The sequence below is a fragment of the Hemiscyllium ocellatum genome, assembly GCF_020745735.1.
Source record: "Hemiscyllium ocellatum isolate sHemOce1 chromosome 27 unlocalized genomic scaffold, sHemOce1.pat.X.cur. SUPER_27_unloc_2, whole genome shotgun sequence".
NCBI classification, from domain to species: domain Eukaryota; kingdom Metazoa; phylum Chordata; class Chondrichthyes; order Orectolobiformes; family Hemiscylliidae; genus Hemiscyllium; species Hemiscyllium ocellatum.
The window spans coordinates 1,235,328-1,253,881 of NW_026867487.1; the positions used below are offsets into that span (position 1 = coordinate 1,235,328).

Below are 18,554 nucleotides of genomic sequence, written 5' to 3' on the forward strand. Positions count from 1 at the left end.
CTGGGTGCCCTTGAGACACCTGTTCACATTTGATACTGATTTCAAGAATTTGTCTTCCACTGGGATGGCGATGGCGATCAACACAAGTTTTGTAATGTATTGAAAATGACAAATGCTGGAGTTCATAACGGGTCAGAACATGTCCATGCAGCTCTGCTGAAGAGTCATCTAGCTTGCTGTCTCTCTATGGATGATGCCTGACCAGTGTGATCTGCAGCATTTGCTGTTCTCACTACAGATTGCAGCATCTGCAGGGATTTGCTTCGATTAATTATATCACACTTTAGTTTCTGCATGTTTTACATTATCTTAAATTCAGGTTACATCAGCCATCAAAGGTGTAAACGTATTTTCTGGCTATAAATGACAATAAGCCTCTCCATATTTCACGTGTCTCACGTTTTTGCATTCAACTAATATTAACAACTAGACAATTGTCTCTTTACAATGTTCAAATTCGAAAAACAGCGTAGCATTCGATGCTTTTTTTTCAGGTCTGTCATCTTGAACATTGATGTGTAACTGCCTCACAGTCATCAAGGCTTTTTTCTTTTGTCGATGAAATATAAAAAAAGGAACATTTTTCCTTATCATTGTGTGAAATAGTTCCAGTTACGACTGTCACCATGATACCTCACGCTGTGAGCTGAGAATTTTTTGAATAGGTATTTGCATCTAGAAGGGGTCAATCGTGATTGGAACAGAATGGACCATATACATCCCAAAAAGCAACATTTCACACTCACCGATCAAGATGAAAGTTTTTGTATATTGATGAGAAATGACTATTAATCATGGCCTGCTCACTTGCTTGTCCAAATTGGTGCTACCTTCAGTCATCTGACACTCCTGTGCTAAGACTTTGTCGTCCTGAATTTCACGAACTACTAGTGTTTTGTTCTAATATTGCTCCAGAAATAAAGTCCCGCTTGTTGCGTGAGTCCAGCTCCCAATGCTGACCTGCCTATCCCTCCTTCAACAGACCGTTACACGCGTGGCAAAGTCTCCAGTCTTGGTTTGTATCAAGGAATTTATGCAGAAATTGAGGACATTTCCCGTGACAAGAAGCCTTCTGAGAAACATGAAGCCGGTACTGTATGCATTTCCGATCCCGCAGTGACTCATAACTGGATAAGTTTGGCTTCCCTTTAATTTCAAGTCTTCATTGACCCGTGAACAAATTGAACATGACTAGTTTTAAAATCACTATTGTCGTGCGAAAGCAGCTATCATAGGGAATGTGTCTTTGTCTGTGTTTATTGACAGACATATTTGTTGTTTTATAATTGACATTGTCCTTAATCGTGGCAAGAAGAATATTCCAGATATTTATAATTAAATACGGACAGAATGTCAATTTTCATTTAGACCCTGATTCCAAACTGAATCTATCACGTATCTGAACATGTGACTAATCAGTCTTTTCGCCGATTCACTTAATAACAATATAATCATAGTCATGACTGTCAGTTAAACATATCTCATCTTGGAAGGATACTTAACGAATTAATATGGACAGTCACCAAAGTAGCATCAGTGCAACCTGCAGTCGCTTGGCCCAGTTTGTCAGCACAAATTCGAATATCTGATGCTGATTCGCCTGCGTTTGCCAGTGTCTCTGAATACAACTTACATTCAAATAATCATCAATTGCCCACTTGAGCCGGTATAAAAGAGTCATCAATTTTACTTGGTTACTTCACTGATACTGTGAGAAAGGTAGTGCTGATGAGGATCGAGTCAAATCAGATAGTCCATAGAAGTTCGGTTACAACAGGAGACTTCGATCTTCATCTTAGGATCATGGTGATACAAGTAATAAGGAATATTACATGATCAGATTTGAAATGATTGACTGTGCTTCCAAACGAGAATAATACTGGAAAGTAATGAATCGAGGCATTCTCAAAGAATGGCATATAACGATAATCCAAAATGCACAAGTGACATTTGATAGTTTCAACAAATGCACATTGTGTTACTGGATTAAGAACACTTAAAAGCGAATCACACGCAAATAGGTTTTGTATTATTTAAAAATTATGTTAGATTACTTACAGTATGGAAACAGGCCCTTAGGCCCAACAAGTCCACACTGACCCGCCGAAGCGCAACCCATCCAGACCCATTCCCCCACATTTACCCATTCACCTAACACTATTGGCAATTTAGCATGGCCAATTCACCTAACCAACACATTTCCTTTTTTTTGGAATTTTTTTTTGGTTGTTTGGAGACTGAAAGCAATCTATTCACCATCTCACATATTTTGACGTAATGGTGGATATTGAGAATTAAGTCATTGAACATAATGTTTCCAAAAATGTTTGTCTGATGTGAGGATAAATGTTTGTTTCTAGCATGTCAGTGCAGTTATATTGAAGTTGAGTAAAGTTCCATTGAACCACTGCAATCTGTGCTTTGCATGCTTTTGTATAATAGGTTGCACTGAAAATATTCCAGTTATTATTACAGAGAAGATGAAGGGATTATGCTTTCCAATTCATTGGTCCAGTTAAGACTAGAAGTGACGAATCCAAAAACTAATAGACTAAGCCATTTTGGAGCCAAGTCAGGACAATCGGCCACTCCAGTTCGGTTTTTATCGAACATAGCTAACAGGTTCCTCAACCCCTTTCTCCTGAATTCTCCCAGACTCCCCTTTACTCACGCAGAACCCATTTATTGCTTCTTTCTTACAGTCAAAAAAATGGCAACCACAGCTCTTTGAGTTAATGAATTCGAAAGAACCACCACCACGTGGCCAAAGAAAATTTGTCTGATTACAGTTCTAATGAGTCGTGCCTTCACTTTGACTTGAAACCCGACAATAACTCTCCCTTTTCGTTTTTAGTAAACTTTGCTTCCTCTGATTCGCTCAATCGCTTCGAATTCTGCACCAACCATAGCTTGAGTGACAATAATCCGGCATCAGAAAATCTTGAGGTGAACGCCAACAGTATTTCGGGTGTGTATGCGTTCAGTTTCTGTCTGTTCACTTTTGTCCTTCTCTCTCTCTCTCTGCGTCCAAACATAAAGCTGTCAATGTTCACAAGACTGAGAATGACGCTGCACCCATAGCTGTTACATCAGCAATGTTAATTAAAAAGAATGTTGTTGGTTTGGAGTCATAGAGACATGGCCCGTTGAGTCGTGCCTGTAAAAGAAACGACCGAACTATTCCAATCCCACATACGATCACGTGGTTCATTGCCATATATGGCCTGACTTCGCAACAATACCACTGAGTACTTGTGAATTATTACCAGCATCTTTTGCCTCTAACACCCTGATGGTAAGTGAATCGCAGATTCTCACCAACTTCCAGGCGAAAGCAATTTTCCTCAAACCCTCTAATTCTTCCTTCCCTTCCTTGAAATCGATGCCCATGATCTTTGAACTCACCTTCTGAAGAGAAAAAAAAAACTTTCCTGTCACATATGTGCTTTGTAATTCCTCATCAACCCCTCAGTGTCCTCAGCTCGATGGAAACAAATAGGAACATGAGGGACAAGAGCAGGCCATTCAACCACCTAAACCTGTTCTGACGTTAAGTGAGATCAAGGTTGGCTGTTGTGTTTTCCACATACAGATACCTGCCTTTGGCACATGGCCCTTATTAATTTTGTTGGACAATGAATATAATATGTCTCATATTTAGGATTGACCTTGGATCTGAATCAGCTGCTTTGAGAGGAAGACAATGCCAATTCCCCCCCAGCCTTTCTTCTTCGTGATGCCTCCTGACCTACCTCTCTTAAAATCATACATTATGACCGTGAGATCTAGAATCTACAACAATTGCAGATAGTTCATCCTTACCTATTAGTTTTTTTGATAGTTTTAATACCTTCAATATTCTGCTTAGCTTTCTAATTTAGAGACAAAGCAGACCTAATTTGCTGTTGATCTCGGCACATGCCTCGAGCGCTGAGCTCCTCTGAACTATATAACTCCTCGAATTCCACATTCCAGCACTAATGTCATATTCTAGCACGAATGTCATTTTCGTGCTCTTGGTGTTATGTGTTGCAACGAGTGATAATCATACGTTTTCCTCAAGATCGAATTCATGGCAGTTGCAAAGACATTGACATTGTCTCTCAGGATGGTCAACCACAATTGGACAGTGATCCCGATGAATCTTTCGTACTAACAAATGCTGAGAATGGTCTTAGTTCACTCGGTGAGTTGAATTACAGTTACTCACATATTAACCACCGCTCTGTGTGTCCACACTGACTTCATTCATTTCCATCTAGATCGATATTGAATTTACTGTAAATCTACTAGCAATATTGAAAATTATCAAAGTATTATCTCAAAAAAATGTCTCTGAGAAAGTGTTGTGTTCCTGGAGAGGATCCGAATTACAAAACCATGGAGAATTAACTTATTTTAACTTATGAAATACTTTGATATTCAGCAGATACTGCGTCTTGTCAGCTCATTGAATGGCAGACTCTAACCTCACCCACTGATGAGATTGAAAGTCAATAAAAGACAATGAATCAGCGAGTTTCTGGATTTAAAATAAGGAAGGTGTGATTTTTAGAGGTCCACGTTTTAAATGCTGAAGCTCTTGCTGCTCACTGGGAAAACAGATACTGTGGATTTTATTTGTTAAATCAAATAAGCTGGTTTTGTTGTGTGTTACGGACCAGGCAAGATACCTTAAAACATTTCAAGAAGTCTGCCCAGATCCTACTTTTGTGAGTTATTTTAAGCAGGTATATAGTGGATATTCTCGGAGAGATGCTGCTGGTCAAACATCTTACTTTTAAACAAAGCAGAATTTAGTTAAAGGTTACCCTTTTTCCCCTTTATTCATGAATTGGACGAGGATGTCGCTGGCTAGGTCTGCATTTATTGCCCGTCCCTAATTGTCCAGAGAGCATTTCAGAATTAACCTCATTGCTTTGGGTCTGGAGTCACATGTAGGCCAGACCAGATAAGTATCGCAGTTTCTTTGCCTGAAGGATAGTAGTGAACCAGATGGACTTTTAGGACAATGGACAAAGGATTCATGGTCATCATGAGATTGCTAACTGTAGTTTTTATTGGATTCAAATTTCACCAAGTACCGTGGGGAATTTGAACCCTGGACCCCAAATTACTTGGGTTTCGGGATTAACAGTCCAATGATAATACCACTCGGCCATTGCCACCGCCCAACCAAGCTACTGAATGAAACACAAACAAAAGAGAACAGAGCAAAGAATACCTTAACCTATTCAAACACCCCTTGACACAAAAGGAAAAATCAAAGACAGGGTCTTATGGGAAGGAAAGTTAGAAACAGTGTACCAGCCTGGGTCTGCTTCTTTATATCGAGCAGCTACCATGATGAAATCAAACCCAACCAGAGATAAACTGAATTGGTAGCATTTGCCACTCTGCTTTCATTAACAAGTGTTGCTTTTTATTTTCAAAAACTCGAAAGGCTGTTTCCTGAGGCAATATCTGTCAGCCAAAATCAAACTGAACATAAAACGTGTCAACTTTGACCTTTCAGAGTCTATGTCTTTGACGACCTCTCTGAAAAAAAAATCTGAGGACAGCATAACCTTGTTGAAGGAGCAGCTTCATCAAGTAGGATGACTCTGTGGAACTGCACTCATTCCAATTCCAAGAAAGAATGATTCGATTAGATTCTCTTCAGTATGGGAAACAGGGATTCGGTCCAACAAGCCCACGTCTACCCTCCGAAGAGTAACCCATTCCCCTACCCTGTATTTACCCACAACTAATGCACCTAACACAATGAGAAATTTAGCATGAACAATTCATCTAACCCGCTGACTGCGCAGTTCGAATCACACATAAATGTCCTCTTTGAAATACGACCCATCATTGATCTGACATTTCAAATGCAGATCTAATATTTTCTCCAATCCCTGATGTGAGAGCGTTAGCAGGGGATTGGCAGGTTATTATGATGTACATAGGGTCACAGGTGATATTACCTCAAGTAGACTGAAACTGCTTTCTTTATCTTTTCAGGTAAACGTTAGAGTCTATTTCGGCATGGACTGTCCTAAAGCATATAACATTGAGAGAAGCCATCCAGTAACATTTCCGATATCTTTTTATTTCTCAACATAAGGTTCACTTGATTGTACTTCATCAGCAGTTACTTTGTATTGAACTAACTATAATTGTATTCTCTTCTTTATTTTTGTCTCCTCTACTTTGTGATTTATCATGACTTAAAATGGGAAGTGAAAAGAGTGCATCGATTATTGTAATGCCTGTACTAATCATCTAATTCATTTCTATATGGATTATTTGCGTATATATTTGGGCGACGTTCCTGTCGTTTATCAAAGAAGCATATTGAGGAATTCTATGTGTAATTGCTTCGCTTTATCATAGCCCATGATGGAGGGTTTAAACATGTCGAATCAAATAATTGTACTAACTCTTCTTGAACGAAATGCTTCCTTCGTCTCGATATTTTCGATGAACTGAGGAATATTTTGTGAGTGATCATGTACAATGTGAGTTGCTGTTTCTCAATAAAAATGCGGTGAATTGATTCTTGTGTTGAGATTCTGTGTCTCTTTGCAGACGTCAGTGTCACCGTGAGCATGTGTGAGTGTCAATGGTGAGTGTGAACGTTCCTTGTGTTTGCATGAATGTGCATGAGTGTCAGTGGATGAGAGTGTGAGTTTAGTTTTCAATGTTTCTCCGAATGTGTGCAAGTGTCAGTGAATGGGTGGGAGTGGGTGTATTTATCTGTGATAACGTAACTGTATCTGTGACTGCAAATGCGAACGTAATGGTGTTAATGTGACTATTTGAAATGTTTATTGCAGGAAGGAAGCATTCAGAAGATAGTGGAGACTTTAGAAATATTAACACTAAGAGGGATCTTGATGTAGAGAATCATAATTGCCTGAAAGTGGCAACGCAGGTAGATATGGTTAAGATGGCTTCTGGCATTCTTGTCATTGTAAGTCGGTCCAAGAGCAATATTTTGTCAGATTGCTTTTAGTAGAACTTTAATTGGGGCATATTTGGATTCCTGTGTCCATTTCTGTTCGCCACACTGCTGAGCGCATGTGGAAGCTCTGGAGCTGCTAAAATCATGACTTATCCAGAGGGCCTGATTTGGAGGGTGTTGGCTACAAGGAGAGATTGAACAAACTTGTTTTATTGTCACTTGAAGGTCAGAGGTTGAGGGGCGACCTGACAAATGTTTGCACATTGATGGGAAGGACGGATAGAATGGATAGTTGAAGTCCTTTTTACCCAGGTCAGCAATTTCAGTGATGAGAGGTCTTGGGTTTAAGAGACATCTCTACAGATATGCTGTGTATGAGTAAGCAGCGAGTAAAGGGAAATGGTCATCTCGAAACAAAAGGTTTGTAGTTTAACAAATCGCAATGTATCATTGCAATCTTCGCTGTCCAATGGACCTGTTCCTGTGGAAGATTCATAACTGACGATGGAGCAGGGTGCATCCATGGGATCCTACACAGGCTTTGGTATCAAATCTGCAAGGGGTTGCAAACTGGGACAGAGGCGGTGCTAAGTATTTGGAAGGAGAGAAATCTGATGGAGTGGATGCTAACATTGGGAAGTGGGAACAGTTTGAAAGTATTCTTCTTTGCTAACTTCACCAGATTTGCCCGACATGCTTCGGTGTGCAGTCCGGCGCTCTGACAGTCCAAAACAAGCGAAAATGCTGAGATTCTGACGTTCAGGAAATTTAACCGCCAGCGCAGGGCGCTCGTTGTGATGCTAAATTGGGAGGGTCTTGCAAATTTGGTGTTGGGGGTGTGGGTGAGGACCAAGTATTTTGGAGGACACAAGTTTGCGGTGAATGGGAAAATTAGGAAGGTACAAAGTTTACAGTTGCAAATTTGAGAGGAAGGTGGCGGTTCAATGGTCTGGAGGAGCGCAAATGCAGAGACGAGGAAATGGCAGAAGTATGTGCATTGAGGTGACAATATTTGAGGGGCAAACTTTTGAACAAAATATTTTGTGGGCAGTAATTACGGTTGAAAGTGAGCCAGAGGGAACAAAAATACATGAAAGAGATTGGGTGAATGAAAGAAAAAGAGAAACAGATGGTATGCCTATGTCTCTATCTGTGTGCAATGAGGCCTGTTTTACTTTTGGAGATGAATCCACTGAAATGGTGTGAACATCCTCTCGCCTTTTGCTCTATCTGTCCCACTTGTGCTTAGAGTGATACAATGCTGCTAATCATGTTGATGTATATTTCCGTATGTGTGTCCCTGTGTTTTTGTGTCTGATGTTTTTTATTGCTTGCTACAATAGGACACACTTTGTACTGAAGGGATGCTTGAATTAATTAATTAACAAATGATGAATTAAAGGCTCAGCGTCCCCTTCTTTTGTTTAATGTAATAGAACGTCAACCTCTGATGGGCTCCCCATGGCACTACACAAGTGGATGTTATTTTTCTCAGAGAAAGTATCAAAGTCTGTGAATCTATCCGGTTACACAATCATTTCGCTCTTCACACAATGTCTTTGGAGATCCAGGGCAATTTTTTTGGTTTGTGCCAAGCTGCCCCTGAGATATGAGTGAAAGGATAGGAATAACTCCAGTGGCTGGACTGCTTCAGCAAAATTTGAATTCTTTCCTCACTCATCAATTGAAGTGCAGACTACAAAATGTTACAAACTGGAGAGCCTCATTCCTGAAAAATGACATATGCCTGAAACATAGACACGCCTGCTGCCGAAAGGCTGTGCTTTTCCAGCATCACACTCTTAGATTCTTCTGCATCTGCAGTCCTCACTTTCTACAAATTGCACAATGTACGTCAAGGTTCATCATATCTCCTTACAAAACGGTTCTCTTGAAGTGCCTGGATACAGTTGAAATGAAAATACTCTATTAAATGTGCAAAAACTCAGGAATGTAGCTCAAAGACAAATCATTTCCACATTGCAGAGAGAACAAACACTTTTCTGTACATGAGCATTTCACACTGAGGGAACACGAAGTGGAATTCCAAATTATTCCACGCCACAGTGGTATTTGTGTGTTCCTGTGTCTGAGTCTATCTCACTGTGGTGTGTGTCTGTGGTTGTGTAGTGTACAGTTGCCCCCATACCGGCAGGAGATATGTGCCAGGGCCTACCACCAAAGCCCCAAACCGCAGATAGGAACGAACCCATTCATTTAAATGGGAAATGTCCCTTCCCAGCAGTCTCCTGGTACCTTGTTCCCGATAATATGTTCGGGGAGTGGTAATCCAAGGGTAACTCAAACCACAGTACTTGATTCTGTGGATACCGGGGTCGCCCTCTACGAGTCTGCGTTGTATCAGTGTGTGTGTTGATGTGTCCATGTGGTGACTGTCTGCCTTTAATGCTGCTGTGAGTTATTCACTCTCTCTTTACCTAGATCTCTTTCGTTCCTTCCCTTTCACACCCCTCTCTCCATCGTCTCTCCCCCTCTCTCTCTTCTCTCTATGTCTCTCACGGTCTCAGGCTTTCGCTGTCTCCCCTCACTCTCCCCTTTCTCTCCCCTTTCTCTCCCTCTCTCTCTCTCTATACCTCTCTACCTTTTCCATTGTCATCCCTTCTCTCTCTCTTCCTCTCTGTCTATCTCTCCTTTTCTCTCTCTGTCTCTCGTTCTCTCGCCCTCACTCGAAAACTGTCCATTCTTCCCCCTCCGTATATCATTCTCTCTCCTTCCCTCACACTCACTCTCTCCCTGTGTCTCTCTTCTCACACCCTCTCTCCTTTTCTTCTGTTCTCTGTCTCTGTTTGTCTGTCACTATCTGCCCTGTTCCATCTCACTCCCTCTCTCCCTATCTCCTTTCCTCTCTCCCTCTCTTTTTAGCTGTTCTTCTATCCCTCTCCCTTTCTCACTCTCTTGTCCTCCCTCCCTCCATGTCTCTCTTTCTTTCACTTTCAACCATTATCTATGTCTCCACGTTTTTTCTGATTCTTTCTTTCTCGCCCTCCCATCTTCTCCCACACTCTCCATCCCTCCCACTGTATCCCTGTCAGTAGTTCCCTCTCTCTTTCTCAGTCTCTCTCTCTCTGCCTTTCTCCGCCCCATTCTTTCCCTTTCTCCCTCCTTATCCCGACCTGCAAACGCTAGACATGACGAGAGGCCCAGTGAAATCCAACTGCCCATCTCAGGAACCACGTGGCACTGAGGGCAAAACAGTCCTTGTCAACTGGGAGCAGCGATTCTCCAAATCAGGAGCTGAATGTGGCAGTCCCTATGTCCGTCTCAGAACTCGCCTTTCCTGGCATCAGGGCATACCCTCGGAGAGGAAGAGACAGCGACCTCAGTGCAGAGAGAGCCCAACAGTTGGCTGAATTCTGTCTTTTCAGGTTCCGCCGCACTTGGCTTCAATGCACTTTTTGGAGCCGCAGTGGTCAATTGGCTTCGAGAAAGGCCTTTCAGCCAATTTAGTCTGCAACAGTCAAAAGCATTTACCTACCAATTCTCATCCAATTTCCCAGTCCTTAGCCCATTGGTATAGCCTGCTTTGACTTCACAATCACTTATTTGTTGTGATGAGACTTCCTGCCTCTTACAAGCAATAAGTTCTAGATTTCAACCACTCCCGTTTCCCTTACATCCCCTCTTCTAAATCTCCTTCTCCTTACCCCCAATCTTTGCCCCGTTCATTAAAGCCTCCTTTGAGTTGGAAACTTTCTTCCTGTTTAGCCAATCTATATCCATCATCATCTTATGCATCTCAATCACGTCTCCTCTCGATGTCCCCTGCTCTGACGAAAACAATCTTAATCTATCTAATATCTCCTCATCACTGAAACTGCCGCTGCTCGGCAACATCCTGGTAAATCTACCTCAGCCTCCTCTCCAGACTTATTAAATCCCTGTTACAACGTGGATTCTCAAGACCCCTCTGAACTTTGAATTGTAAGGTCAGATTTAAACAGAGAACTGTAGCCAGAAGAAAGAGAAACTGTGACTATACAAAGGAAACAGACAGGGCAATGAGAAGTCATTCGACGTGAAGACTGAGAAAATTCATATTCTGGCAATATAAGACCTGGAAAATGTGTCGAAAATAGGACACCGGAACTACAATTTAGATTCACACCCCGCTCATGAATTGGAAATGATGTGAAATTCTGCAGCACATCAGCGAGATGTTGCTCAGCCGCCGCCTTGTGGATAAATAGAGCAACACAGCACAAGTTAAACTGTACAGTGTTTCTAATGTGGATAAACGTAACCGAACACTCCAAACTTGATTCAGCTTTGTAACTGTGGCAACGCAATCAAAATTCTGAACGTTCTCGAAGTCTGAGTTAAGAACAGAAATAGATGTTGAAATTCGGGAGAAATATTAACTTAATATACCAAGTCTATTGACAGTTAATGAAAACTGAAAAATACTTCATAGAGTTGATTTTTTATGCTGTTCACCAAAGATGTTCGCTGGAAATAAATGGCGAGTTTTCTAGGCAAAAGACAAAGACCAATCTCACTGTAATAGTGGGACGATAAGATTCTAAATGGGGATTAATGATAATTGTGACGATCAGGAAATTATTGATCAAACAAACTATATTTTCATTCAAATCACTTAAACAGATTACAAACAGGCAAGGTCACGGCATTGATACTGTTGGAACATCATTGGCCACAGACCTTCAGGTTGAGAAGGCAAAAAAGGAAACACACATCCAACGCTTCCTTTTGTCTCTTGTTACCAAACCAACTATGTATCAGGAATGATGTGTTCTGCAGTTCAGCATAAAGCAGTCATATGAGGAAGTGCAATTGGACATACTGACCATTGTTTCAGTATCCTTGTATTTATACCGTCGGCAGTCAGTGTGCAAAATGACCACATATGTACTGACACACGCTGCACGACAAGTCCAATAAGGGAAATTATGGCGGAAAAATGATCTGACAAACAGCAATAATGTGACTAAAATCATCATCAACAGTGTTATCTAGCAACACTTATACAGCAAATTCCTGCATATTGACACCGAGCCTGAGCTTCACCAGAGTCAGGGAGCTCCCAGACAAATACCGAGAATACTGGAACTTCTCGCTGCATCTGGAGATACAGAGTCACACAGATTCTCACTACATCTGAGAAACCATGTGACGGAATATCCTCCAAATCCAGGGCTGGGTTCAGCTTTAACAGAACTCAAGAAGCTCGGCATCATCAAGACAAATGATCCTGCTTGATTGGCACCGCATCCGCAAGAAAATCCATTGTCTTCACTATCGACACACAATAGCAGCAGTATGTCCTGTTTTCAAACTATGTTGCAGAAATTTGCAAAGGCTGTTCAGACTGCACCTTCCAAACGTTGGACCATTTCCATCTGGAAGACGAAAAACAGCAGATGTGTAAGAACACTGCAAGTTACCGTCATTACCCAGACTTGGAAATATGTCGGTATCCTTCCCTATTGCTGAGCCAAACTCCTGAATCCCATTGTATACTGCATTGTATACCTACTGTTGTGGACTAGGCCAGTCCACTCAAATATTCTGAAGCAAGCAGCACCAGACTATAACTTTTTAATTTGTTGCGGTCAGTGTACAGTGAAAATCATCCAGAGTAAAATCGCTAGGTTGACAACTGGATCTTAAATCAGACAAAACATTTATTCACAAAATTATGGAATGAAACACAAAAAACAGAATGACGACTCCCTACAGAACTCAACCTATTAAAGTAGACTTAACTGTGCTGTTCCGAATAGACACCATATTCCCAATAAGAAACCTCCCTTTAAAATCCAGTATAAATGGAACACTATTTATAGGTTGACGTTGAAGGCAGAAAGATAGAGACATTCCACACAGCTCACTGTTGAACCTCCCAGTTCAAGACTGAACTAAAACTTCTCAGATGTGTTAGCTCGAGAGCTGACCACTTCCGTCTCTTTACACAGGTCACTTCTAAATCATGACCACTTTGGCCTGAAGTGTCATCTTTTTACACAAAATAACAAGAGGCCGACAAAATCCTTTTCATCTCTGTACCAAACCAGACTGATCAGAGTCCGGCCCGGTTTATTGCCCCTCTGAAAATAAATCAAGGACAGAGTCTCCTTGTGGTAAGGAACAGCTGTCAGATGAAAAAAAAGACTAGCTTTGTGATCCCACCTGCAGCAGCTAATTGATTTACCGGAGCTAAAGAAATAATTAACTTTTCTGCATGATGCACTTTCTACCAATACCCGACGTGCAAAAACATGCACAACCAATGATGTACTTTTGGAAATGTCATCTCTGCTGCACTTTAGGGTAAGGCACAGCCACAAATCAAATGAGGTAATTACAGTATGATATATTCATTAAGGGTGCTAATTGCACAATAAATATTTGCCAGCGGATCACGTGCTGCCCACTCCTGTTCTACTCTTTAAAATGCGTTGCTGTTACTCGGCAGAATACATTCCATGCTGCTTTACAAACAGCTGGGTGCTCAGGTAGAGACACACGTCATTGTTTCTTTTGAAATATGGCACCCCATTAGCTTGAATTTTCAGAGGCATACCTAGTCTTTTTCCCAATCCCTGTAGTGAGAGCTTAAGGTGGGATTTCCCAGATTCATGTGCTGTAAATATAGCCACAGGTGACGTAATCTCGAGTGGACTCGAAGTATTTTCTTCATTATTTCAGGTAAATGTTAGACTCTATGTCAAAAAGGACATCTTGAAACAAGTGGCATTGCAGACACTCACCCACTATCATTTCCAACTTGCTGAATATCTTTTTTCTCTCAATCTAAGCTTCACATGATTGTAAATTGTCAGCGGTGACATTATATTGAAATAACTATATTTGTATTCTGTCCTTTATAAAAATTTCATCGTGTGGGTTATTATGAATTAAAAGGGGAAATGCAATGCATAGAGATTATTGCAGTCGTTGTATTAATCATGTAATTCATTTCTTTGCATGGAGTATTTGACTCTGTATTGGGGCGACATCCCCGTCGTTTGTCAATGAAGTCTGTTACAGATTCCATGTTCAATTGTTTCATTTTATTCATACCCCACCAAGAAGGGCTTAAAATCTGTTGAGTCAGCCGATTGTCCTAACTTGTTTCCGCTATTTGCTGAATGAAACGTTCCCTCCAATTCCATACTCTCCATGAGTGAGGAATCTCTCTCTAAGGGGTGATGTACACAGTAAATTGAATTTCAACAATAAAAATGCAGTAAATTCATGGTTGTATTGAGATTCTGTGTCTCTTTGCAGACGTCGATGCCGCAGGAAATGTGTGTGAGTGTCTGTGAGTAAGAGTGGGTGCAATTATCTGTGATTGTGCAACAGTGTCTGTGACTATGAGTGTAAGTGTAATTGTGTTTTGTGAGTACTTTGGGAAAGTTAACGCAGAAAGGAGCATACATTGATGGAAGAACCCTTGGAAGCATTAATATACAGAAGGATCTCGGTGTAGAGTACCACAGTTCCCAGAAATTGGCATCTGTGGTTTATGGCATGCTTGCCATCAGCATTCGAGGATTTGGGCATAACCTTTTGATGTCAGGTTGCTTGCTATCGAAATTTAGTTCGCCCACACTCGGAATACTGTGTAAAATTCTGCTCATCACACAGCCGGATGGACGTGGAGGAATTGGAGAGGCTAAAGACACGATTTACCAGGATGGTGCCTGGTTTGGAGGGTGTTGGCTGCGAGGAGAGATTCGGCAAACTTGGTTTGTTGCCGGCTGAAGGTCGGAGGCTGAGGTGTGGCCTGACATAAGTTTACAAATTGATGAGAGGCCTGGATAGATGGATAGCTGAAGACTATTTCCCAGGATATAAATACCAATGACGAGGAGACATGGGTTTATGAGATATCTATACAGATAAATGAAGAGGGAATGAATAAAGGCATATGGCCAGATAAAAATGAAGTTTTGATGGTCAATCTGATTTTTGCAGGGGTCAAGGAGCTCCCAAACAAACGCGAGAATGCTGCAAAAAACCTCTGCACGTTTCATTGCGTCTACCGAGAGAGTAACCGTGTGATGGAATCTTCTCCAAATGTTAGAATGGTAAATGCTCGCCATTTGTCATTACAGTCCTGGAGGGCGGAGGGGCCTCATTCTTTGCTCGACTGTTCTTTGTTTTTAGAGATTAATAGAGTTGTAGAGATGTACAGCATGGAAACAGACCCTTTGGCCTGAAACATCATGTCGACCAGGCATCCTATATTAATCCAGTCACAAATGTTCGCATATGGTCCATATCACTCTATACTAGTGCGATTCATATATCTACCCAGATTTTTTAAAATGTTGTAATTGTAGCAGACACCACCACTTCCTCTTCCAGGTCATTCCACACTTCGTCATCCTTTGCATGATAAAGTTGCACCTTAGACACTTCTTAAATCTTTCCCATCTCACCCAAAACCTATGCCCTCTCGTTCCATACTCTCCCACTCCAGGGAAACGATCTTGTCTTCTTTCCCAATATATGCCCCTAATAATTTTATAAACTTCCAAAAGGTCACCCCTCAGCCTCCAAGATGCGAGGGGAGGGTCTAATATTGTGTCTCAATGAACCGCTGCTTTTTGTGGTAGTTTTGTCATTGAAGCTGATGTCCTTGAATTCCAGATGTCGTAATTGAAGTTTCAAAAGCGGCTGCATTGCTATGCTATTTTGGGAGAAAATGATCAAAGGAATTGCACTTTAAAAATGAGGAGGAGAGACATGGTCAGTGACAGAGAAAGAGAGAAAGTGGGTGTGCGTGTGTGAGAGAGAAACAGAGAGAGAGAAAAACCTACACTGCTGTCTGACACTGCAGTGAATAAGCACTGCTTCTGTGTTTGTTGTTTGCATTCAAGCATTTTCAGCTCTTTGATGCATTGTTTGCAGGATAGCTTAGCTCTATCGATCGCTTGATGCTTAGAATGTTAGTCATGCAATTTGTCTTGTTTGTTAATTTCACCAGGTTCGCCTTTCCTTTTTAGATGTGTTCTGAATATCCAAAACAAGCAAGAATGCTTGCAAGACTGTTGGGAAAATTAATCACCGCCAACAGAGCAAAGTGCAGCTCTGGGATTTGGTGCAGAGTGTGGTGCAACATCGGCAGGGTCTTGCAAATTGCTGCCTGGGATGTATGCGTGGGGACTGAATGTTTAGGGAATCACATATTTGTGATGCTTGTCAAAATAGGGAAGGCACACAATTTTGGAGTTCAAATTTGATGGGAAGGTGGTGCAAAATTTTGGAGAGGCCCAAATTCGGGGGCAAGAAAATTATGGAAGTGTGCGAAATGATATGAAAATACTTGAGAGGTAAAATTTGACGGCAATATTTCGTGGGCAAAATTGCGAGTCATAGAGAGCCAGAGAGAAAACAAAAAAAAGTGAAATAGAGAAAATGTCAACACTTCTGTCCCTGTGCAACGAGGGTCTCTGTTGTTTTTGAGTGAATCTACTGAAATGGGGGAAACACCCACCCAGCTTTTTCTCTGCCTGTCCCTCTTTGTATTTAGAGTGATACATTGCTGATTGTCTTGCTGATGTCTATTTCGTTATATGTGTCCCTGTGTTTTGTGTATGTGCATCTAACTCTGACTACAATACGGCACATTTTGTAGAGGAGGGAAGTTTGAATGAATGAACGAATCAACGACTTAAAAAAAGGTGAATCAAAGACCCAGAGTCTCCATCATTGTTCAAAGTGATTCAGTGTCACCCTCTGGTGGCCTCCCCACGATATTACACGAGAAGCATTTTTTTTGGAGAAAGAATCAAAGCCTGTGGATCTCTGAAGTTGTACAATGCTTTCATGCAATGTCTTTATTGAATTGAATTGAGTTGAATTTATTGTCATTGCCATGAGTCACAGTGAAAACCTTTATCTTGCGAGCAATACAGGCAGATCACAGAGTTAAGTAGCATAGGTAAGTAAATAATATGTAAACAGTGGCAAAAACAAATACACAGTTACAGGCAAATGTTTAGCGTTTGTGAGTCCATTCAGTATTCTAACAGCAGCAGGGTAGAAACTATTTGCAAACAGGCTGGTGCGTGTGTTCAGGCATCTGTAACTTTTCCCCAATGGTAGAGGTTGTAGAAAAACATGCTTGGTTGGGACGAATTTTAGAAAATGCAGCTGGCCTTTCCTTGACAGTGGGCCTAGTAGATGTATTCTATGGATCGGAGGTTGGTCTTTGTGACTGTCTGGGCCAAGTTCACCAATCTCTGTAACTGTCTCCGATCTTGAATGGTACAGTTGCCATATCAGGTTGTCAGACAGCCAGACAGAATGGTGTTGATGGCGCACCTATAAAGGTTGTCAAGAGTATTCACCGTCATGCCAAATTTCCTCAGCTGCCTATGAAAGAAGAGACGTTGTTGGGCCTTTGTAAAAACTGCGTCCACATGAAGAGTCCAAGAACGCTTGTGTGGATGACCACAATACCAAACACTTTTATCCGATCGGTGTCGCCCTGACAAAAGATCAGAAGTAGAGGGAAAAAAAAGTGTTGGTTTCACTCCCTCAGTTTTGGATTCAGTCCTCACTGAGCAATTGAGAGAGTAGATTACATGCAAAATTACAAATTGCTGAAAGTACGGAAAGAACTATACACAGTCGTCTTACAAAGCGATTCACTCAGACGTACCTGGATACAGTTGCAATGAAAACACTCTATTAAGTGTAATTGTCAGAATTTGTGGGCGGATTTGTGGGCGGCACGGTGGCACAGTGGTTAGCACTGCTGCTTCCCAGCGCCTGAGACCCGGGTTCAATCCCCGACTCAGGCAACTGACTTGTGTGGAGTTTGCACGTTTCCCCGTGCCTGCGTGGGTTTCCTCGGGTGCTCCAGTTTCCTCCTACAGTCCAAAGATGTGCGGGTCAGGTGAATTGGCCATGCTAAATTGCCCGTAGTGTCAGATAAGGGGTAAATGGAGGGGTATGGGTGGGTTGCACTTCGGCGGGTCGGTGTGGACTTGTTGGACCGAAGGGCCTGTTTCCACACTGTAAGTAATCTAATACTGTTCAAAGACAAATAATTTCCACGTTGCAGATGAAACAGACACGTTTCTGAACATGACCATGTTTCATTCTGAGGGAACATTTAGTCCAGTTCCACTGCACTCCAGACCAGGATAGTGTTTGTGTATGTCTACGGGTGAGTCTATCTCAGTATGATGTGTTTGTGCGTCTGTGTAGTGTGTGTCTTTCTTGCTGATATAAGTTCCTCCAATGTTTACTCTTATTCCGTCTCTATCCATCTTCTCTCCTCTCTCTCCCTTCCTCTATCTCCCTCCCTCTTTCTCTTGCTCCCTTTTCCTCTCATTTCTACCAAGCCCACCTCTCCACCTTTCTGTACATGAAAGAGCAAATCAAATTCACAGCCCAGGGAGAGGCCCTCCAAGCCTGTGCGGATCCAAATCTACTGTCTGAACCTATCGCCCAATTCTTAAGGATCTGTATCCCGCTGCAACCCACCGACTCAAGCATCCGTCCAGGTGCTGCTTAAATGAATCTACTGTGCCTGCTTCTACTACCTCTCCTCGCAACGCGTTCCAGGCACCTACCACCGTCTTTGTAAAGTACTTTCTGCGTCTATTCC

General features: G+C 41.7%; 1 protein-coding gene across 1 annotated transcript in view; it reads left to right on the top strand.

The window, feature by feature from the left end:
- The first annotated feature begins 14,579 nt into the window (after positions 1-14,579).
- Positions 14,580-18,554, top strand: part of LOC132807651 (deleted in malignant brain tumors 1 protein-like) — an 83,825-nt gene continuing 79,850 nt past the window's right edge. Inside the window, exon 1 of the mRNA XM_060821703.1 lies at positions 14,580-14,694. Within this exon, the coding sequence (XP_060677686.1) occupies positions 14,580-14,694 (115 nt within the window). The remainder of the gene's footprint in view (positions 14,695-18,554) is intronic.